The 21299-nt window shown below is 40.0% G+C and overlaps 2 protein-coding genes across 2 annotated transcripts in view; both read left to right on the forward strand.

Moving 5' to 3' along the window:
• The window catches only part of LOC308084103 (casein kinase II subunit alpha-like), a 28228-nt gene extending 21227 nt beyond the window's left edge, over positions 1 to 7001 (forward strand). Inside the window, exons 12-14 of the mRNA XM_080426604.1 lie at positions 2942 to 3090; positions 4274 to 4363; positions 6445 to 7001. Of these exons, the coding sequence (XP_080282730.1) occupies positions 2942 to 3090; positions 4274 to 4363; positions 6445 to 6563 (358 nt within the window). The 3' untranslated portion in view covers positions 6564 to 7001. The remainder of the gene's footprint in view (positions 1 to 2941; positions 3091 to 4273; positions 4364 to 6444) is intronic.
• A 4626-nt stretch (positions 7002 to 11627) lies between these two features.
• Positions 11628 to 21299, forward strand: part of LOC308083909 (serum paraoxonase/arylesterase 2-like) — a 16481-nt gene continuing 6809 nt past the window's right edge. The window contains 6 exon segments of the mRNA XM_080426326.1: positions 11628 to 11722; positions 11926 to 11996; positions 13316 to 13371; positions 15662 to 15815; positions 15817 to 15828; positions 20899 to 21022. Coding sequence (XP_080282452.1) covers positions 11646 to 11722; positions 11926 to 11996; positions 13316 to 13371; positions 15662 to 15815; positions 15817 to 15828; positions 20899 to 21022 — 494 coding nt within the window. The 5' untranslated portion in view covers positions 11628 to 11645.

Genomic DNA, 21299 nt, shown 5'->3' on the forward strand with positions numbered 1-21299 from the left:
TGCGACGCGTTGTGAGCTTGTAGATCGGCTATTTTCAGCATGCAACCAAGTGTAAAATCAGCCATTATGATGCCATCAAGGCACCGACAACATACATTATAGTCGACTAAATCAACTGTAGATTTAGTCGACTATAATCTCATGATATTTAGTCGCCTAAAACTAGACAAAAACTAAAACATTTCAGATGACTGAAATAATTATGACTAAAACTAAATGGAATTTTATTCAAAAGACTATGACTAAAACTACATCAAAATGTTGCTGTCAAAATCAACATCACACTCAGGTGTGATGTTGATGGTTTTTTATTTTCTGGTGTCAAGCTAGAAGTCTTGTCTAGGTTCTGTTGCACATTGCAGACAGGTGCTCTGCTCTCTCATGGCGGTGTTGAAGGAGGGTAGGGAGTCACACCTTTTGATGGCTGGTGGAAGGGCAGTCTACATTTTGGTGGCATGATGGTTGAATTCATGCATTTCATCCCCATGTTTGTTGTGCCGAATCCGGGGGGAATGAGATGAGTGGAGCTCCCTCTGGTGGTGTGCCCTTGGATGTTTCTCACTCTAGTGCAGTAGTTAGACAGGTACATAGGCACTGGTTCCTTTAGTCCAGGGGTCTTCAACAGGGGGTCCGGGACCCCTAGGGGGTCCTCAGAGTTACTAAAGGGGGGTCCGCTAAATCTTAGTGTGATATGATTATTTTTTACATTAACCACTTGAACCCTAGCGTCCCTTTTCTGAGGAGAACTAGTAGAAATAGCCGATCTACAAGCTCACAACGCCTCACGCTGCGAGGCGTTGTGAGCTTGTAGATCGGCTATTTTTGGCAAAGAGGTTATAGGTTTCGAGGGAAAAAAGAGCAGCAAAAGTTTATCTGAAACACAATATTATACAATATAGAGGAGGGGGTCCCTGCTTCATCTCTCTCTCAGCTAGGGGGTCCTTGGCCTGAAAATGTTGAAGACCCCTGCTCTAGTATCTTGTAGACCTGGACCCAGGTGCATCACCTCACACTAAGTTCAAACGTAGCCTAGTTATAGCTTAACCCATTCAATCCGGGGACACATCTCTGTCATTTCTAGATTTATTTGGCTATTCAAAAATAGCAGATATCCGAGTGCCACGCTATGAGCTTGTAGATCTGCTATTTTTTTGAAAAATCGTGAAAATGTGTGCAAATCTTTGAATATATATATATAACTCAAATCTTTGCTTCAAAGGGTCCCTGGAACCAAAATATGTTACAAATGTTAAAAATAAATGAATATATATTTAAAGATTTGCACAAATTTATATGATTTTTCTAAAAATAGCAGATCTACAAGCTCCTAGCGCGGCACGCTAGGAGCTTGTAGATCTGCTATTTTTGAATAGCCAAATAAATAAATAAATGACACAGATACTTTCCTGGTCTAAATGGGTTTTTTAAAGCCATTTAAGCTATAACTAGGCTAAGTGTGAACTTGGTGTGAGGTGGTGCAAGTTGCTGTTCTCTGTCCTCTATGTCTAGTATCACCCTAGCATCATGAGCAGGGTTAGTGATGGGTCGTTCATGATCGATTCGTTCAAAAGAACTAGTTGACGCTATCGTTCATGCCCCCCCCATCCCCTCCCCCCGCACACAGGACGGGAGGTACGGGCTGTACGTGCGACGTAATAACAACGCTCCCACGATGGTGTTATTCACTAGAAAATACCGCTACTGGACGAGAACGTGAACGAATCATTGCTGTGAACGAAATCGTTTTTATAAATAAGGTTTTTTTCCCACCACTAGAACACAGACATGCAAAAGTGTCACTTTTCAGCTACAGTCACCTTTTTGAACCCAAATAGGGCAATTGTGTGACACCTGACCCGAAAGAAAACAACATGTTGTCACCTTTTTCACCACGGGGCTGTTTGCATGCCTGAGAACAGAGATTAGGTGAGTGCTAGGTGTGAGGTCTAGTATCACCCTAGCATCATGAACAGGGGTTAGGTGAGTGCTAGGTGTGAGGTCTATAGTATCACCCTAGCATCATCGTTTATAACGTTTATATCCAGCTTCGAACATAATCGCGTACGTCCGTGCTACTTCCGTGTTGCATAATGGTGACATCACTATTCATCCTTTGTTTTAATAGTTTTGTAGTTTTGAATGTGGTGCCTTTGAGGGGCTAGAGTGCTGAATAGTGTTTCAGACATTCTCGCTAACGGTGGGAGAGGTTTCATAATGGTGTTTATTGTATCTCCCAGACACTGTTAACAGAAGGTTCATATGTTATCTTGCAGACACTGTTAACAGAAGGTTCATATGTTATCTTCAGACACTGTGTTAACAGAAGGTTCATATGTTATCTTCAGACACTCTGTTAACAGATGGTTCATATGTTATCTTCAGACACTCTGTTAACAGAAGGTTCATATGTTATCTTCAGACACTCTGTTAACAGATGGTTCATATGTTATCTTCAGACACTCTGTTAACAGATGGTTCATATGTTATCTTCAGACACTCTGTTAACAGATGGTTCATATGTTATCTTCAGACACTCTGTTAACAGATGGTTCATATGTTATCTTGCAGACACTGTGTTAACAGAAGGTTCATATGTTATCTTGCAGACACTGTGTTAACAGATGGTTCATATGTTATCTTGCAGACACTGTTAACAGATGGTTCATATGTTATCTTGCAGACACTCTGTTAACAGATGGTTCATATGTTATCTTGCAGACACTGTGTTAACAGAAGGTTCATATGTTATCTTGCAGACACTGTTAACAGATGGTTCATATGTTATCTTCAGACACTCTGTTAACAGAAGGTTCATATGTTATCTTCAGACACTGTATTAACAGATGGTTCATATGTTATCTTCAGACACTCTGTTAACAGATGGTTCATATGTTATCTTGCAGACACTGTGTTAACAGATGGTTCATATGTTATCTTGCAGACACTCTCGTAAACGGTGGGAGAGGTTCGTTCACAGTGAGAACCAACACCTGGTCAGTACAGAGGCTCTGGACTTCCTGGACAAGCTGCTGCGTTACGACCATCAAGCTCGCCTGACGGCCCGAGAGGCCATGGATCACCCTTACTTCTGTAATTATGATTATTATTATTATAACTATCTAACCATGGATCATCCTTACTTCTGTATGTTAATGTTTATTATTATTATTATTATTATTATTATTATAACTATCTAATAACTATCTTTATAACTATCTATCTAACCATGGATCACCCTTACTTCTGTATGTTAATGTTTATTATTATTATAACTATCTATCTAACCATGGATCACCCTTACTTCTGTAATTATATGTTTATTATAACTACCTAATAACTATCTATCTAAGCATCCCTGGAACAACATATTTTGAGATGGGGGTCCACGGCCAAATACATATCATTTTGGTTTGTCCTTCACATGAAAAAGTTTGAGAACCACTGATATTATAGCAACATATGTTTTTTTAGAATACATTTGTAAAATCCCCAGAAGCAAAAATTTGAGTTAAAAATGTTCCCTTAAAAAAAAAGCAGATCTACAAGCTCGCGCTATGAGCTTGTAGATCTGCTTTTTTTTAATAGCCCAAAGAAATCTAAAAATGACACAAGATGCGTTCCCAGTCTTAATGGGTCAATATACACATTTAAAAAGTTTGAAAACTTTCAATCGGCTGCAGCCCCATCAGGCCTAATTTAGGCCCCGTCGCGCGCATAGAACGGCCGAGAATAGCAGACCTCCAAGCCCACAACGGTCGCGTCCGTCCGCGAGGCTTTGTGAGCTTGTTTGTCAGTTATTCTCTGAAGTATAATATGTCTCGGTAGGGAGCGCCTGTCCAGCCAAACCCCCAGGAGGAACGTTGAATGAAATGAAACCAGCGATGCCCTAAACAACAGGATCTGTTGGGAATCTTATAATGAGCGTTAGTGAGAGGGATAGCGCCCTCTAGTGGCAGTGATGTCACACTTTGGTTTGGTCTATAATGATGATTAATAATAACTTTGTTCCCATCCAGACCCCATCGTTAACTCACTGACTGCCAGAGTTAAACATCATCTATAGCTGCCTTTGCCAGCGACTTAGAGCGTTTTTCTGAGAAAAATTAATTGTGTTGCCATCAATGGCAGCCGATGAGTTAAAGACCAGCATGATGATGATAATAATAATGATAATAATTAATGATAACTGTGTGTTTCCATCCAGACCCCATCGTTAAGGACCAGGATGATGATGATAATGATAATAATTAATGATAACTGTGTTTCCATCCAGACCCCATCGTTAAGGACCAGGGTAGAGGAGCAACTCCAGGAGGAATGGCTGCCAGCAACACACCTGTCAGCTCATCTAGTATGATGGCAGGTATGTAAATATATGTAAATATATGTAAATATACCTGATCTACCTCCTAAAACTATGACAAATGTCATAGTGTTCGTCATCTACCCTTTTTTCAGTGACGAAAACAAAGCTATGATGACTAAAACTAAAACTAAATGTACTGACAATTTTGACAGCAAATAAAAACTAGATGAAAATAATAGGGAGGGACGAGTGAAGAAGAGATCCAGTAGAACTAAACTAGACGCGTTGTGAGCTTGTAGATCTGCTATTTTCAGCATGCAACCAAGTGTAAAACCAGCCATTACGACGCCATCAAGGCACCGCCAACATACATTATAGTCGACTAAATCAACTGTAGATTTAGTCGACTATAATCTTATGATATTTAGTCGACTAAAACTAGACAAAAACTAAAACATTTCAGAATGACTAAAATATGACAATCAATGAGTCCTGAAGGAGATGTGTTTGAAATGAAGGAGACCCGTACAGAATCCAGGGTTTGTCAGCCCTGCTAATAGGAGGAATAATGAACTGTAAACCAGCTGTTTTCCCCCCCTTTCCATGTGTGAATAATAACACATGTATGTATGGACTGACCATGTAGTGGAGCCTAACTAACATTATAATAATGATTTTACATACTTTAAATACATCACTGCTAGAGCCGTACAAATATAATCTCTTATGGCGGTCCCTGAAAATATATTTTCAAATGGTGGTCTGCGGGGCGAATAAGTGTCAATTTGGGGGTCCTTGACATGAAAAGGTTTGAGGACCACTGATCCATAGCCTACACTTACAGTATTACATATGAAGCAGGGGTCTACAACAGGGGGTCCGGGACCCCTAGGGGGTCCTCAGAGTTACTACAGGGGGTCCGCCAAATCTTTGTGTGGTGGGGAACATTAGCCGAACATAGCCGATCCAACAAGCTCACAACGCCTCGCGCTTTGTGAGCTTGTGGATCTGCTATTTTCGGAGAGTCGGTGTAGAGGGGAAAAAGAGCAGACCAAGTACAGAGCTAACGGTCAAGTTGACTAAATATTGAGGGTTTCAAAGGTTAACTGTCTGAAAACACACATTAACATGAATCCAGCTAGCTCTATCTATCTATCTATCTATCTATCTATCTATCTATCTATCTATCTATCTATCTATCTATCTATCTATCTATCTATCTATCTATCTATCTATCTATCTATCTATCTATTAATCGAAAAGTTAAATCTGCAACACAATTTTACACAATATATAGAGGGGGTCCCTGCTGCTACATCTCTCTCAGCTAGGGGGTCCTTGGCTTGAAAACGTTGAAGACCCCTGATATAAAGGGTTCATAGTGTACCCCCCCCCCCCCTCGTTCACACAGGGACATGGTTGTTGTAGCTTTAGTCGCCTCTTGTGTGAACGCAGTGTGAGTTCACATGGATTACAGTTCTCAGTCATGTAGGGTTCCATAGTAGACAGACAGCATGTCTTCTATGCATGCATGTCGCACGCCAAAAATAGACATTTAATGTTTCATTAGCAAGCGTGAAAAAACTAAATACAGCGTGTAGTGATGCCGCTGCTCAACACATGTTGAAAGGCTACGATAAAGATACCAAGGATTGGACAGTGATGTCACTGTTATGCAACCCGGAAGTAGCACGGACGTACAACATTATGTTAGAAGCTGGTTATAAAGATACCAAAGGATTCGTCAGTGATGTCACTGACATGTGTGCAAAAGAAAGTACAGGATCTTTGTAAGATAATTGATAGTTTTCAGTCATTTGCTACTGTATTGAAAAGAGGATAAGAGAAAACACAGTATTGTTAAAAAGACAATAAAAGAGAAGAAAATGATGGATTTGTGTCAGAGAAATAATTAAAAATGTGTCTGGAAAATAATTTTGTGTTTAAAAAGTTGTGAAAAATCATATCGTGATTGGAATCTTATCGTGAGTTGAGTGAATCGTTACATGCCTAGTTGTAATGTGGTGTGTGTAACATTGTTGTGATGTGTAACATTGTTGTGATGTGTAACATTGTTGTGATGTGTAACATTGTTGTGATGTGTAACATTGTTGTGTGTGTGTGTGTTTCTCCTCCAGGCATCACGTCCATGTCGTCGACACAGCCTCTGGCCAACATGGCCGCCGGGTCGCCCGTCATCTCCGCCCCCAACACTCTGGCACCGCAAGTCCCAGCAGCCACTGGGGCGCAACCCTAAGCCCCGCCCCCCTGCCCCTCCCTACCCACCCTCCCTCCCTCCCTACCTACCGTGTTTGTGTGTGGCCACGCCCATGGCCCTGGCCACGCCTCCATGTGGCCACGCCCCATGGCTCTCCTTTTTATTATGTTAAAGAAAAACGAAGAAGAAGAAGAAGAAGAATTGCTTTTCACGTTCAGTTTATATTTTCAGAAGAAGAAGAAAATCTTGGACTTGACAGAGATGTTAGTTAATTGATTAATATTCAATATTTATCATATTAGTCAATTAATTATTGATGTTATTGTCAGGATTATTAGTTAATTTGGGTGTGTTTACCTTTTCACCATGCCAGTGTCTAGGAGAAGAAGAGGAAAAAAAAGAAATAAATTCTAATAACCATGTAGACATGAAGAGATGGAGAAGAATAATAAAATTTATTTTGTATGTTCCAAATAATACCAGTCTTTGCTTGAAGCCGTTTGTTTGTTTGTTTGTTTGTTTGTTTGTTTGTTTGTTTTTTGGGGGGAAATAAGGAAATCCTGCTGGTTTGTAAAATACACTGTGAAACCTGGACTACACCACCTTGACACACCTCACCGCTAATGCTGCTGTACGTGATGTTTTATTTTTATTTTTTTTGCTTAACCCATTAAAGACTGGGAACGTGTCGGCGGTGTCATTTTAAGATTTATTTTGGCTATTTTAAAAATAGCAGATCTACAAGCACTAAGAGCTTGTAGATTTTTGAAAAAACGTGAAAATTTGTGCAAATCTTTGAATATATATATTGTAAAGTGAACATTTGTAACTCAAATCTTTGCCTCTGGGGGGTCCCTGGAACAAAACATTTAATATAAAAATATATATATATTCAAAGATTTGCACAAATTGTCACGATTTAAAAAAACAGATCTACAAGCTCATCTATGAGCTTGTAGATCTGCTATTTTTTGAATAGCCAAAGAAATCAAAAAATGACAGAATGCGTTCCCTTCCAGGTCTTAATGAATTAGAACCAAAAAAATGGTTTTATCTATATTGTGATAGCAATCATTGCTATAGAGGGTTTGTAACTCTTAACGGGGGGTCTCTCCAGCTCTTTAATATAAACAGATTTTTTTTTAATTTTCAGGTCAGGATTCCAATTCCGTCCAATCAGGATAGAGAACCCGTGTTTATCAGCTTAAATTTTATAGTGTTCAATGTTGTCTTTCTCACTACTTTCCTTTTTTTTTGGTGTTTCATCACTTTACCAATTTAACTTGTTTATCCTGCATGAGTTCTCTCTTCTGATTGGATGAAATTGATATCCCGACCTGAACATGTATTGTTTAATTAAAACCATCTGTATCATTTTAGATTTTTTTTGTTGGCTATTCAAAAACAGCAGATCTACAAGCTCACAGCTGCGATTTTTGAACATTTTTGAAAAAAATCTTGAAAGTGTTGATAACTACTGATTTTAGAAGGTCATTGGTAGAATCGGCCTCGGGTCTTTATGCGTTAAAGAGCTGGAGAGACACTTTTATCACAATATAGAGATATTTATAACACTTCATTTAACAACAAGAAACATCTCTTACGCCACCTTTAGCGTCAGCAGTCTGGTCGATCCCCACACACACACACACTCACACACACACACATGTTGTGTGCAGGTTGTTATTTTTAAAGTTGTTTACCGCTAGATTTCTCATCATTTCCATCTGTAGGACTTCCTGTAGGATATTACAGATTACTTAGTCAGATTACAGAGTACTTCTCGGGCTGCATGCACCCTACGCTGACCGACGTTCACAGGGTCAAAGGGTCAAAATGGGGTTTTTGCCAACAACGTTTTTTCTGTTACTCTCACGACCGTTCTGTATGTATGTATGTACAGTATGTATGTATGTATGTACAGTATGTATGTATGTATGTATGTACGTTCTACATGTTTGTTTTTTATCAAGTCAGTCTCTTATTACTACAGGATTTTTTGATTACATAGAAACGATTTTGTAACTTTTTTTTGTTTTTGTTTTTATGTTTTTGTTTTTTTGGGGGAGGAAAGTCTTATCACTTGCAAAAAAGAAGAAAAAAAGTAAAAAAAAAAAAAAACTACTTCAGAAATAAAGCGTTGAAAGAGGTGTTGTCCGTTTTTACTGTGGACACCAGAGCTGGGAGAAGTATTTTTACTTTTATACTTAAGTAATAATAGCAATAGGCTCTGTATATATAGTTCTATATGTAAAGAAATAGGGCCTCTTCCTTACTTCCTTCACACAGGTCTTACCAATGATACTAATAATTTAGTGTAGCACAGTGGTTCTCAGACGTCTTAATTTCGAGCATAACTCTTGAGATTAACTGAGATTTCAAGGAACCCCCAGAATGGAACAGAGCCTTCATTAGTATCATTGTAACAACCAGAATGGAACAGAGCCTTCATTAGTATCATTGTAACAACCAGAATGGAACAGAGCCTTCATTAGTATCATTGTAACAACCAGAATGGAACAGAGCCTTCATTAGTATCATTGTAACAACCAGAATGAAACAGAGCCTTCATTAGTATCATTGTAATAACCAGAATGGAACAGAGCCTTCATTAGTATCATTGTAACAACCAGAATGGAACAGAGCCTTCATTAGTATCATTGTAACAACCAGAATGGAACAGAGCCTTCATTAGTATCATTGTAACAACCAGAATGGAACAGAGCCTTCATTAGTATCATTGTAACAACCAGAATGGAACAGAGCCTTCATTGGTATCATTGTAACAACCAGAATGGAACAGAGCCTTCATTGGTATCATTGTAACAACCAGAATGGAACAGAGCCTTCATTGGTATCATTGTAACAACCAGAATGGAACAGAGCCTTCATTGGTATCATTGTAACAACCAGAATGGAACAGAGCCTTCATTAGTATCATTGTAACAACCAGAATGGAACAGAGCCTTCATTGGTATCATTGTAACAACCAGAATGGAACAGAGCCTTCATTGGTATCATTGTAACAACCAGAATGGAACAGAGCCTTCATTAGTATCATTGTAACAACCAGAATGGAACAGAGCCTTCATTGGTATCATTGTAACAACCAGAATGGAACAGAGCCTTCATTGGTATCATTGTAACAACCAGAATGGAACAGAGCCTTCATTAGTATCATTGTAACAACCAGAATGGAACAGAGCCTTCATTAGTGTCATTGTAACAACCAGAATGGAACAGAGCCTTCATTAGTATCATTGTAACAACCAGAATGGAACAGAGCCTTCATTAGTGTCATTGTGGTAACACCTGTGAAGGAAGTAAGGATGTATTTACAAAATGGCTGCTGTGCACAGAGCCTGTAGTGCTGCAGTGTAAAGTTAAAGTCCTGTATTAAACATGTATCAAATCAAAATAGACCTAAAGTATCGGTACTCAAGTGTATATCAAGTTCTATTCTTTTTTCTCAAAGGTTTTCCAAATGTAATCAAAATCTACAAGCTCACACATTGTGATCTTGTAGATTATAAAATAGGGCTTCATTGGTTAATGTGTTTGTAAAAAATATATATGTATATATGTTTGCCTCTTAAGGCAGTATTGTGTTGTTCTAAATCAGTTTCTATCAGCTTGCCACCTATCCTGGAAGAAACCTGGTCTTGACCCCGACGACCCCATCAATTACCGGCCCTCTCAAACCTCCCATTTCTGTCAAAGATCCTGGAAGGTGTTTGTCACTACGCGACCCAAACCATATCTATGACCCAAACCACTTCATATCTGGAAACAAATGACCTCTACGAACAGTTTCAATCCGGCCTCCGCTCTAAACACCGGCCCAATTCCAACGCCCGCCCTGAGCCCTGAGCCCTGAGCCCTGAGCCCTGAGCCCTGAGCCCTGAGGCTGACGTCAGCTGGTAAGTGGTTGAGGGTGAGAGGCTACAAGGACTCCAAATGGTATAAAGGAAATGAAGATGACAAGTCCTTCATTCATGACACTTTTACATCACTTTTAAAACTCTTCCTGTCCTCGTTTACAGTCAGTGCTAAAGATTGTGATCGTTGACCATTGTTGTTATTATATTTAGGCTAGTCTGTTTGTTTGTAACAGAGTGTTTCTACATTGCAGTATTTATTGATACTTTTACTTAAGTAAAACATTTGAGTTATTTTTCCACCACTGGGCTCTTTGGTCAAACAACGCCCTCTAGTCTTATTTTTAAGTAGCCCTATAGGCCTGGTTCAGAGCGTTAGTGAGTTCCCTCTAACGCCCTGGAAGACCCAGGGCTCTGCGCTTGTACAAGGAATTCCACTGCCCTGCGAGTGCTCCAACAGTATAGTGAAAATAAACAAAACCATTTCACTACACACCTAAACAAAGGCTGTTTTGTGTTGTTGAAAGTCTATTCTCGGAGGTGGGAAGCCTCTCAGCACCCCACCTACTCTGTATAATACACTTTTTGGGCAGAAAATAAAATATGTCCGCGAGACGGAAATTATTTTTATTTACTCCACTGCGCCCTCTACAGATCTGGATGATTTGAACTTACCATTAAACAAATCTGTAGAGGGCACTGTGGAGTAAATAAAAATAATTTCCGTCTCGCGGACATTATTTTATTTTCTGCCCAAAAAGTGTACTTTACAGAGTAGGTGGGGTGCTGAGAGGCTTCCCACCTCCGAGAATAGACTTTCAACAACACAAAACAGCCTTTGATTAGGTGAGTAGTGAAATGGTTTTGTTTATTTTCGCTACTGTTGGAGCCCTCGCAGGGCAGTGGAATTCCTTGTACATGCGCAGAGCCCTGGGTCTTCCAGGGCGTCAGAGGGAACTCACTAACGCTCTGAACCAGGGCTAATTATTTAACTCTATGCCTAGCTAGTGGATGAGTCCATCACGTGGTTCCTCAGTAACGGTCCGTCAGCATGAAGTTCTCTCTGGTCAAACAACGCCCTCTAGTGGATGAGTCCATCATGTGGTTCCTCAGTAACGGTCCGTCAGCATGAAGTTCTCTCTGGTCAAACAACGCCCTCTAGTGGATCAGTGCTTCATAGTGGTTCCTGTGTTCCTCAGTCTCAGTCAGTCAGTGGCCATGGGTTTCTGAGGCTAGTGTCAGCATGAAGTTCTCTCTGGTCGTGTCTCTTCTGGTCGCTGTTTGTGCAGCTTTTATTGGACACAGGTTCATGAAACTCAGGTGTGTTGATGTTTACAGATGTTATTGTCTTTATAACAGATGTTATTGTCTTTATAACAGTGTGCAGTTTGCTTGTAAAGTCTGCTTTCTCTGTCTTTATAATGTTTGTCTGTGAAGCTTTCTGAATGTGGGTTAAAGTTCATATGCATGCTGCAGGAATAATAATAACAATAACATTAATATAAAATGATGTAATTATACAGAGGAGTGATTCTTTCTACCAGAGAAGTGGCTGTGAAACATCTTCCCAACTGTCAACCATTAAAGAATCTGGGTAGGTAAACGTTGGGACTTGATTTAAGTGTTTCTGATGTCATGAAATCCTTTGTTTTGAGTCATTTATGAAGAATATTAGGTCTGGTTTATGAGTGATCTGACATGTTTAGTGGCACAGATTAAGTTGTAGTTGTAGACAGATGAATTTAAGGGTCAGGTTAAACTCATAAACAAAGTAGTGTGTGTGTGTGTGTGTGTGTGTGTGTGTGTAGTACTGCTGTCAACATCACTTATTGTAATGGACTGTGTGTGTGTGTGTGTGTGTGTGTGTGTGTGTGTGTGTGTGTGTGTGTGTGTGTGTGTGTGTGTGTGTGTGTGTGTGTGTGTGTGTGTGTGTGTCAGGTGTGCAAGAAGTCCTAGAGAAGCATTATGTTGATTTGAAATGTGTTATTGATAAAGCAGACAGTGTGTGTGCTATCATTTATTGTCTCTGCCAGGCCGAAAGGCATGCACCCTGTCTGTCTGTCCGTCCGTGTGTGTCCGTCCGTGTGTGTGTGTGTGTGTGGTTCTCTCTGTCTGTGGACAGCTAATCTCCGGCACCATTGGCTGGATCGCAGCCAAACTGGGCACACACACTCCCTTGATTTTCCCATGGGCCTGTTACAGCGCCACCAGGAGGCCGATTTTTGCAAAACAATTTATTTGACACTACTCCTACAGATTGTGTCCAAACGTCACGAAAATCGGTACACAGTATCTCTATAGTCATTAAACGAAACGGGTCTGTCGGATTTTCCATATTCCATCCTGATTGGCTAAGGTTGCTTCCAAAGTTTGCAGGAGTGCTCTGTTTTGAACAAAATGCCTCAAATCATGAACACAGCGTGCGATTTCCGTGAAATTTTGCACGAAGATTCTTACAAGGCAGAGGAAGAAATGCCACTTGGACATTTTCAAATCAGCCGCATCATCATGGTGGCGCTATATCAGGCCGATTTGTGTTTGTACTTATAACTGCACAGATCTGTGTAAAACTTTGCACACACTCTCCCTAGAGGCCAAGAAAAAACCTCTGCCCTGGATTTTTCACATCTGCCTTTTATAGCGCCACCAGCAGGTCAATTTTTGCAAAACAATTTTTTCGAATTTTCAATTCATGAACGCAGCGTCCGATTGCCGTGAAAGGCAGAGGAAGAAATGGCGCCCTTTTCACATTGGCCTGTTATAGCGCCACCAGGAGGCCACAATAACCTAGCTGACCTGGCGGAGACCTCATGTGCTCCGAGGAGCACTTTTTCTAGTTGTGTGTTATTTTGTACAGTTATGTACTAATCATTATCCTCATTATGATAATTTATTGTTCATTATTTTGTCCAGATTTCGGGGCAGAGGACCTGACCATTCTGAGTGATGGACTGGCCATCATGAGTACGGTATGTGCGTGTTATCTACTAGATTACTCTATCAATGTGCATAGTGTCTCTACAGACAGACAGCTCTTGCTAAAGTGGGGTCTGGGCATAATACAGCATCACAATGCTTTTATCCCCTTAATCCCCTTAATAATTAGATTTAAAAAACTGGGGGTCTCTGGCACAAAACATTTTCAGATGGGGGTCCACGGCCAAATGTATATCAATTTGGGGGTCCTTGGCACGACAAAGTTTGAGAACTACTGACATAGTGTTTAAACTACCAACATGGAAGCTGTCATCTTTTTTTGCCATTTTGGTTCACGAAAACATATTTGAATTATTCTTTTAATATCCGTTTTCAAATTTCCATTTCTGCGAAGCAGCAAGCTAGATAAAGGCTTTGACTAATTAGATTTATAGGAGGGTTTAATTAAGATGAGACAGAAATGGGAGGTTCTGTATGACACACCTTCTGACAAAAACTAAATAAAAACTAAGCTATGATGACTAAAACTAAGACTAAATATATTAATTAATATAATTTCATCAACAGATAAGAACTAGACTAAAATAGATCCAGTAGAACTCAGACTAGTGGAGAAGAGATCCAGTAGAACTAAGACTAGTGGAGAAGAGATCCAGTAGAACTAAGTCTAGTGGAGAAGAGATCCAGTAGAACTAAGACTAGTGGAGCAGAGATCCAGTAGAACTAAGACTAGTGGAGAAGAGATCCAGTAGAACTAGACTAGTGGAGAAGAGATCCAGTAGAACTAAGACTAGTGGAGAAGAGATCCAGTAGAACTAAGTCTAGTGTAGAAGAGATCCAGTAGAACTAAGACTAGTGGAGCAGAGATCCAGTAGAACTAAGACTAGTGGAGAAGAGATCCAGTAGAACTAAGACTAGTGGAGCAGAGATCCAGTAGAACTAAGACTAGTGGAGAAGAGATCCAGTAGAACTAAGACTAGTGGAGAAGAGATCCAGTAGAACTAAGACTAGTGGAGAAGAGATCCAGTAGAACTAAGACTAGTGGAGAAGAGATCCAGTAGAACTAAGACTAGTGGAGAAGAGATCCAGTAGAACTAATACTAGCGGAGAAGAGATCCAGTAGAACTAAGACTAGTGGAGAAGAGATCCAGTAGGTTCATTTGTTGACCTGGTATCCTCTAGTTTCAATGTACAGATTTGTTTTTATTTATATTATCCTGTTTAGACTGATGATAGGTTCTTGGTCTACCTATCATCCTAGATTAATATGTCTATGCACGTGATGTATTATTACCTGGTGTTTACCTTGCTTGCTGTAAATCTGGATTAAGAGCCTGCAGAGGCAGCTCCACGAATCATGTTCAACCCAGATTTGGTACAACAAAGGGAATGAACTCGTTCTCATGCTATTCATCAAAAATGTGGAATGCCTACCAAAAGGAGTAAAGGAGTGTAAAACCCTACTCACTTTCAAAACTGCCCTAAAGATACACCTTCAGGAGGCGGAAATGGCCCCTGTCTAAGTCTTAACCTACAGAGTCTTTTTTTCCATTCAGGGCTTAAAGTATCCAGATACATACAGTAACAGAGTATTTTTTTCATTCAGGGCTTAAAGTATCCAGATACATACAGTAACAGAGTATTTTTTTCATTCAGGGCTTAAAGTATCCAGATACATACAGTAACAGAGTATTTTTTTCATTCAGGGCTTAAAGTATCCAGATACATACAGTAACAGTATTTTTTTCATTCAGGGCTTAAAGTATCCGGATACTGTACATACAGTAACGGAGTATTTTTTTCATTCAGGGCTTAAAGTATCCGGATACATGCAGTAACAGAGTATTTTTTTCATTCAGGGCTAAAGTATCCAGATACATACAGTAACAGAGTATTTTTTTCATTCAGGGCTTAAAGTATCCAGATACATACAGTAACAGAGTATTTTTTTCATTCAGGGCTTAAAGTATCCAGATACATACAGTAACAGAGTATTTTTTTCATTCAGGGCTTAAAGTATCCAGATACATACAGTAACAGAGTATTTTTTTCATTCAGGGCTTAAAGTATCCGGATACTGTACATACAGTAACGGAGTATTTTTTTCATTCAGGGCTTAAAGTATCCAGATACATACAGTAACAGAGTCTTTTTTTCATTCAGGGCTTAAAGTATCCGGATACTGTACATACAGTAACGGAGTATTTTTTTAATTCAGGGCTTAAAGTATCCAGATACATACAGTAACAGAGTATTTTTTCATTCAGGGCTTAAAGTATCCGGATACTGTACATACAGTAACAGAGTATTTTTTTCATTCAGGGCTTAAAGTATCCAGGCCTGCCGTCATACTCTGAGGATCCTGGTAAAATGTACTCCCTGGATCTACTGGATCCCACAGCAGATCCCGTTGAGCTGAAGATCCAAGCGGAACAGGATCTACTGGAAACCTTCAACCCACAGGATCAGTGTGTTCATAGATGACAAAGGTACTGTGCCCTCCTTAACGAGTTCATTCCCTTTGTTTGTGCCAAATCTGGGTTGGACATGATCAGCGGAGCTTGCCTCTGGTGTTGTGATCGTGAACTTAATTTACGTTTTGTGAAGTATTTAGACCAGGGGTCTTCAACAGGGGGTCCGGGACCCCTAGGGGGTCCTCAGAGCTACTACAGGGGGTCCGCCAAATCTTTGTGTGATAGGATTTAGGTTTTTTTTACCTCACTTGAACCCTAGAATTCCTTTTCTGAGGGGAAAATTAGCCGAAAATAGCAGATCTACAAGCTCTCAACGGCTCGCGCTGCGAGGCGTTGAGAGCTTGTAGATCTGCTATTTTTGGCAAAGAGGCTACAGGTGTAGTGGGAAAAAATAGCAGACTAAGTAATAAAAAACATTTAATATGAAACACAATTGTATACAGTATAGAGTAGGGGGTCCCTGCTTCATCTCTCTCTCAGCTAGGGGGTCCTTGGCCTGAGAACGTTGAAGACCCCTGATTTAGACAGGTACATGGGTATGCCAATGTTGTCGTATCTTGTAGACCAGGCCCATAGCAAGTTGCTGTACTCGACTACTGTACTTCATTCATGTTTTTGAAGTATTTTGACAGGTACATGGGTATCGGTGTTGATTTTGACAGCAAATTTTGATGTAGTTTTAGTCATAGTCTTTTGAATAAAATTCCATTTAGTTTCATATTTTAGTCATCTGAAATGTTTTAGCTTTTGTCTAGTTTTAGTCGACTAAATATCATAAGATTTTAGTCGACTAAATCTACAGTTGATTTAGGCGACTATAATGTATGTTGGCGGTGCCTTGATGGCGTCTTAATGGCTGATTTTACACTTGGTTGCATGCTGAAAATAGCAGATCTACAAGCTCACAACGCGACGCGTTGTGAGCTTGTAGATCTGCTATTTTCAGAGCGCAACACCCCAGGCGTCTTTTAGTTCTACTGGATCTCTTCTCCACTAGATCTAACATTTTTGTCTAGTTTTTATTTATTGACGAAATTGTCAAAATATTTAGTCATAGTTTTAGTCATCATATCTTACTTTCTTTTATGTTTTTATTAAGTTTTTGTCAGTGAATAAAGGCAGTCGACCAACATTTTTCGTGATAGTTTTAGTCAACAAAATCAACACTGATGGGTTTCCCAATGTTGTGGTGTATCTTGTAGACCAGAGGCCAGTTGCACCACCTCACAGCTTACACCTCACAGCTCACACTAAGTTCACACTTAGCCTAGTTTTAGCTTAAATGGCTTTAAAAAACCCATTTAGACCAGGGAAGTATTTGTGTCATTTTTAGATTTATTTGGCTATTCAAAAATAGCAGATCTACAAGCTCATAGCGCGGCACCGAGTGCCGCGCTATGAGCTTGTAGATCTGCTATTGAACATTTTTGCAAATCTTTAAATATATATTTATTTATCTTTAACATTTGTAACATATTTTTGTTCCAGGGACCCTTTGAAGCAAAGATTTGAGTTATTAAGATTTGCACACATTGCCAAAGAAATCTAAAAATGACAGAGATGCGTCCCTGGATTGAGTGGGTTAAGCTATAATTAGGCTAAGTGTGAACTTAGTGTGAGGTGGTGTAACTGGCCCCCAGGCCCATTGCAGGTTGCTGTACTCTGTCCTCAACCCTGAGCCATCCCACCCTAGCACAATGAACAAGGGTTAGATGGGTTGTGTTATGTTATAAGGGTTAGATGGGTTGTGTTATGTTATAAGGGTTAGATGGGTTGATAAATGGTGAATTGTCCAAAGCGCTTTACAATGTGCATTACATTCACCCATTCACCCGGTCTGGGGACCCCCAGGGGTCTTTGAGTCTTAAATTAACACTGAGGATTATTTTATTTTTTACAGTAGAGTAGATTGGAGTCAAAGAGATAAACATTGTATGAAATGATCTAATGCAGCGTTCTCAAACTGGACCCCAAAATGTATCTATATTCCACCATGGACCCCCATCCAAAGGATTTGATGCCAGGGAAGATTTGTGATAAAAAACAATATCCATTATTATTGTTATTATTATTTTAATAGCCGATCTGCAAGCTCACAACACAAGTTGTGAGCTTGTAGATCGGCTATTTTCAAATATCCAAAGTCTGAAATAGAAGCTGAAGTGGTCAAAGTGATTTTGATGCCATATCAGCTCATTTAGCTGGGGACCCCCCTGGAACCCCTTGAAGGACCCCTGGGGGTCCCCGGACTGCACTTTGAGAACCGCTGGTCTGATCAATGCATATCAACCACTGGTGGAGACTAGCCTGAGCACATGGTTCATCTGTTTGTTCAATGAAGACAATGATGTTAAGTGAAGACTCTCTTTATCCAGCAGTGGTGGAAAAAGTACTCAAATTGTTTGCTTAAGTAAAAGTATCAATACTGCAATGCAGAAATACTCTGTTACAAGCAAAAGTCCGGTAAAAATGGGGGGGGGGGGGGGAATCTAAAATGTACTTGAGTAAAAGTGCAAAAGTATTGGCATCTAAATATACTTCAAGTACCAAAAGTAAAAGCACTCAAAGTCTTTTGAAAATAGCAGATCTACAAGCTTGTAGGTCTGCTATTTTCAAATAGTTTAAATAGGGCTGAAGTGCTGAATGTATCTTATGTAATAATAATCAAAATCTACAAAGTAACAAAAGTTTTCAAATAATTCAATTGGAGTAAAAAGTACAATATTTGCCTCTGAGATGTAGTGAAGTAGATTTAAAAGTATAGACAAATGGAAATACTACACCACTGCTATGCAGAGTGACTTACAGTAAACAAGGTAAACACAACACATACATAGAATACAGAGAGACAGTGTAGTGTCTCAGTAAACTATAGGATCATAGAATACAGAGACAGTGTAGTGTCTCAGTAAACTATAGGATCATAGAATACAGAGAGACAGTGTAGTGTCTCAGTAAACTATAGGATCATAGAATACAGAGACAGTGTAGTGTCTCAGTAAACTATAGGATCATAGAATACAGAGACAGTGTAGTGTCTCAGTAAACTATAGGATCATAGAATACAGAGAGACAGTGTAGTGTCTCAGTAAACTATAGGATCATAGAATACAGAGAGACAGTGTAGTGTCTCAGTAAACTATAGGATCATAGAATACAGAGAGACAGTGTAGTGTCTCAGTAAACTATAGGATCATAGAATACAGAGACAGTGTAGTGTCTCAGTACACTATAGGATCATAGAATACAGAGACAGTGTAGTGTCTCAGTAAACTATAGGATCATAGAATACAGAGAGACAGTGTAGTGTCTCAGTAAACTATAGGATCATAGAATACAGAGAGACAGTGTAGTGTCTCAGTAAACTATAGGATCATAGAATACAGAGACAGTGTAGTGTCTCAGTAAACTATAGGATCATAGAATACAGAGAGACAGTGTAGTGTCTCAGTAAACTATAGGATCATAGAATACAGAGAGACAGTGTAGTGTCTCAGTAAACTATAGGATCATAGAATACAGAGACAGTGTAGTGTCTCAGTAAACTATAGGATCATAGAATACAGAGAAACATTTGAACCTTTGCATAAGACTGCAGCAGCGTGGAGTAATTAAACACAACAAACTACACAGATTAACACCCTGGAGCGATTTAGAAGCACTTTATAAGAAATCTAACGCGTACGTTGATTTAACGTTAGTACATGTGTTTTATTGTTGGACATTCATCATGGCAGGGCTTTTGACAGCCCCTCTTCGGCCCGGCCCGTTCCGACCCACTTTCACCCCTGAGTACCTGCCAGGCGAGGACAGTGATGGCCCCGTGAAGACAAAGACACACTTTTGCATTTATATGGGCGAGGGTCGATTCACTGGATGTGTGTCCGCGACGGACGATGAGCCAATGGCTCAAGGCAGCAGCAGTCCACGACGCATCTATTGTTCTGGGGGGAAGGGGTTGATTTCTTTCATTTTACACAGAACACCTAGAATTCCTTCGCGGCCCAAAAAAGGTCCGGCTGCCGGGGGTTGGGAAACGCTGGTAGGCTACGGCTAGTGCTTCAGGCTATAAGGTGGAGTCTGGAGAGTCTTCAGATTAGGGCGTTTGGCTGTGACTGTGTTGTTAGTGAACAAGATGTTTGGTTCCCACGTTCTCATCTTATTGTGAGCTCTGCTCCGGGGCTCAAACTGAAAGAGACAAGAAGTGACTTGTTGTTGTTTCCCTCATGATGACACACCTGCTGTTCCTCATGATGACACACCTGCTGTTCCTTGGATGTGCAGATGACCGTGTCTATGTGTGTGTTCATGGTGAACCAGTGTGTACATATTGTTGTGTACTTCCAGATGACAGTGTGTATGTGTTGTTGTGTACTTCCAGATGACAGTGTCTATGTGTTGTTGTGTACTTCCAGATGACAGTGTGTATGTGTTGGTGGTGAACAGTGTGTACCGTATTATCCGTCAGTGCGCCTTATAATCCGGTGTGCCCTATATATGAAAATAATACATTTATTGAAGGTGCGCCTTATACTCAGATGTGCCTTATAGTGCGGAAAATACGGTACATGTTATTGTGTATTTCTAGATGACAGTGTGTATGTGTTGTTGTGTACTTCCAGATGACAGTGTGTATGCAGGGGCGGCCTTTCCTATGTTTTACCCGTTTCAATTGAAACGGGCCCCGAACCTCAGGGGGCCCCCGAATTTTCTTGAAAAAAAAAAAAAAAAAAAAGTTTAGATTTCTTTATTTTTATTTTTTTTCAAAATACAATTTTAGATTTTTTCGCAAACAAATTCCGCAAACAAAATCGGGGTGACCGTGTTTTGGGGCGATTTTTTTTATTTTTATTTTTTTTATTTTAATTATTTATTCTTTTTAGGGGGTGGGGGGGTGTATAGGGGGCCACATATTAGCTCTTGAAACGGGCCCCCAGATCACTAAGGCCGCCCCTGTGTGTATGTGTTGTTGTGTACTTCCAGATGACAGTGTGTATGTGTTGTTGTGTACTTCCAGATGACAGTGTGTATGTGTTGTTGTGTACTTCCAGATGACAGTGTGTACATATTGTTGTGTACTTCCAGATGACAGTGTGTATGTGTTGGTGGTGAACCATCCTCAGCCTCGTCACAGCAGAGTAGAGATCTTCCATCTGGAGGAGAACACGCTGATACACCTGAAGACCGTGACCCATGACCTTCTGCACAGGTGTGTGCAACACTGTTACGGCCAGGGGTGGAAAAGCGAACATTTGTAAAACATCTTGTTCCAGGACCTCCAGAAGCAAAAGATTTGAGTTACAAATGTTCGCTTTAAAAATATATATATTCAAAGATTTGCACAAACGTTCAAGATGTTTCAAAAATAGCAGAGAGTGCCACACTACGAGCTTGTATATCTGCTATTTTTGAATAGCCCAAAGCTAAGTGGTTAAAATAATTGTGACGCTATAATAACACATTTTGTTGGGGACCCCTGGTGCCAC

This window comes from Gymnoscopelus braueri (assembly GCF_963280865.1).
Source record: "Gymnoscopelus braueri genome assembly, chromosome: 4".
NCBI lineage: Eukaryota > Metazoa > Chordata > Actinopteri > Myctophiformes > Myctophidae > Gymnoscopelus > Gymnoscopelus braueri.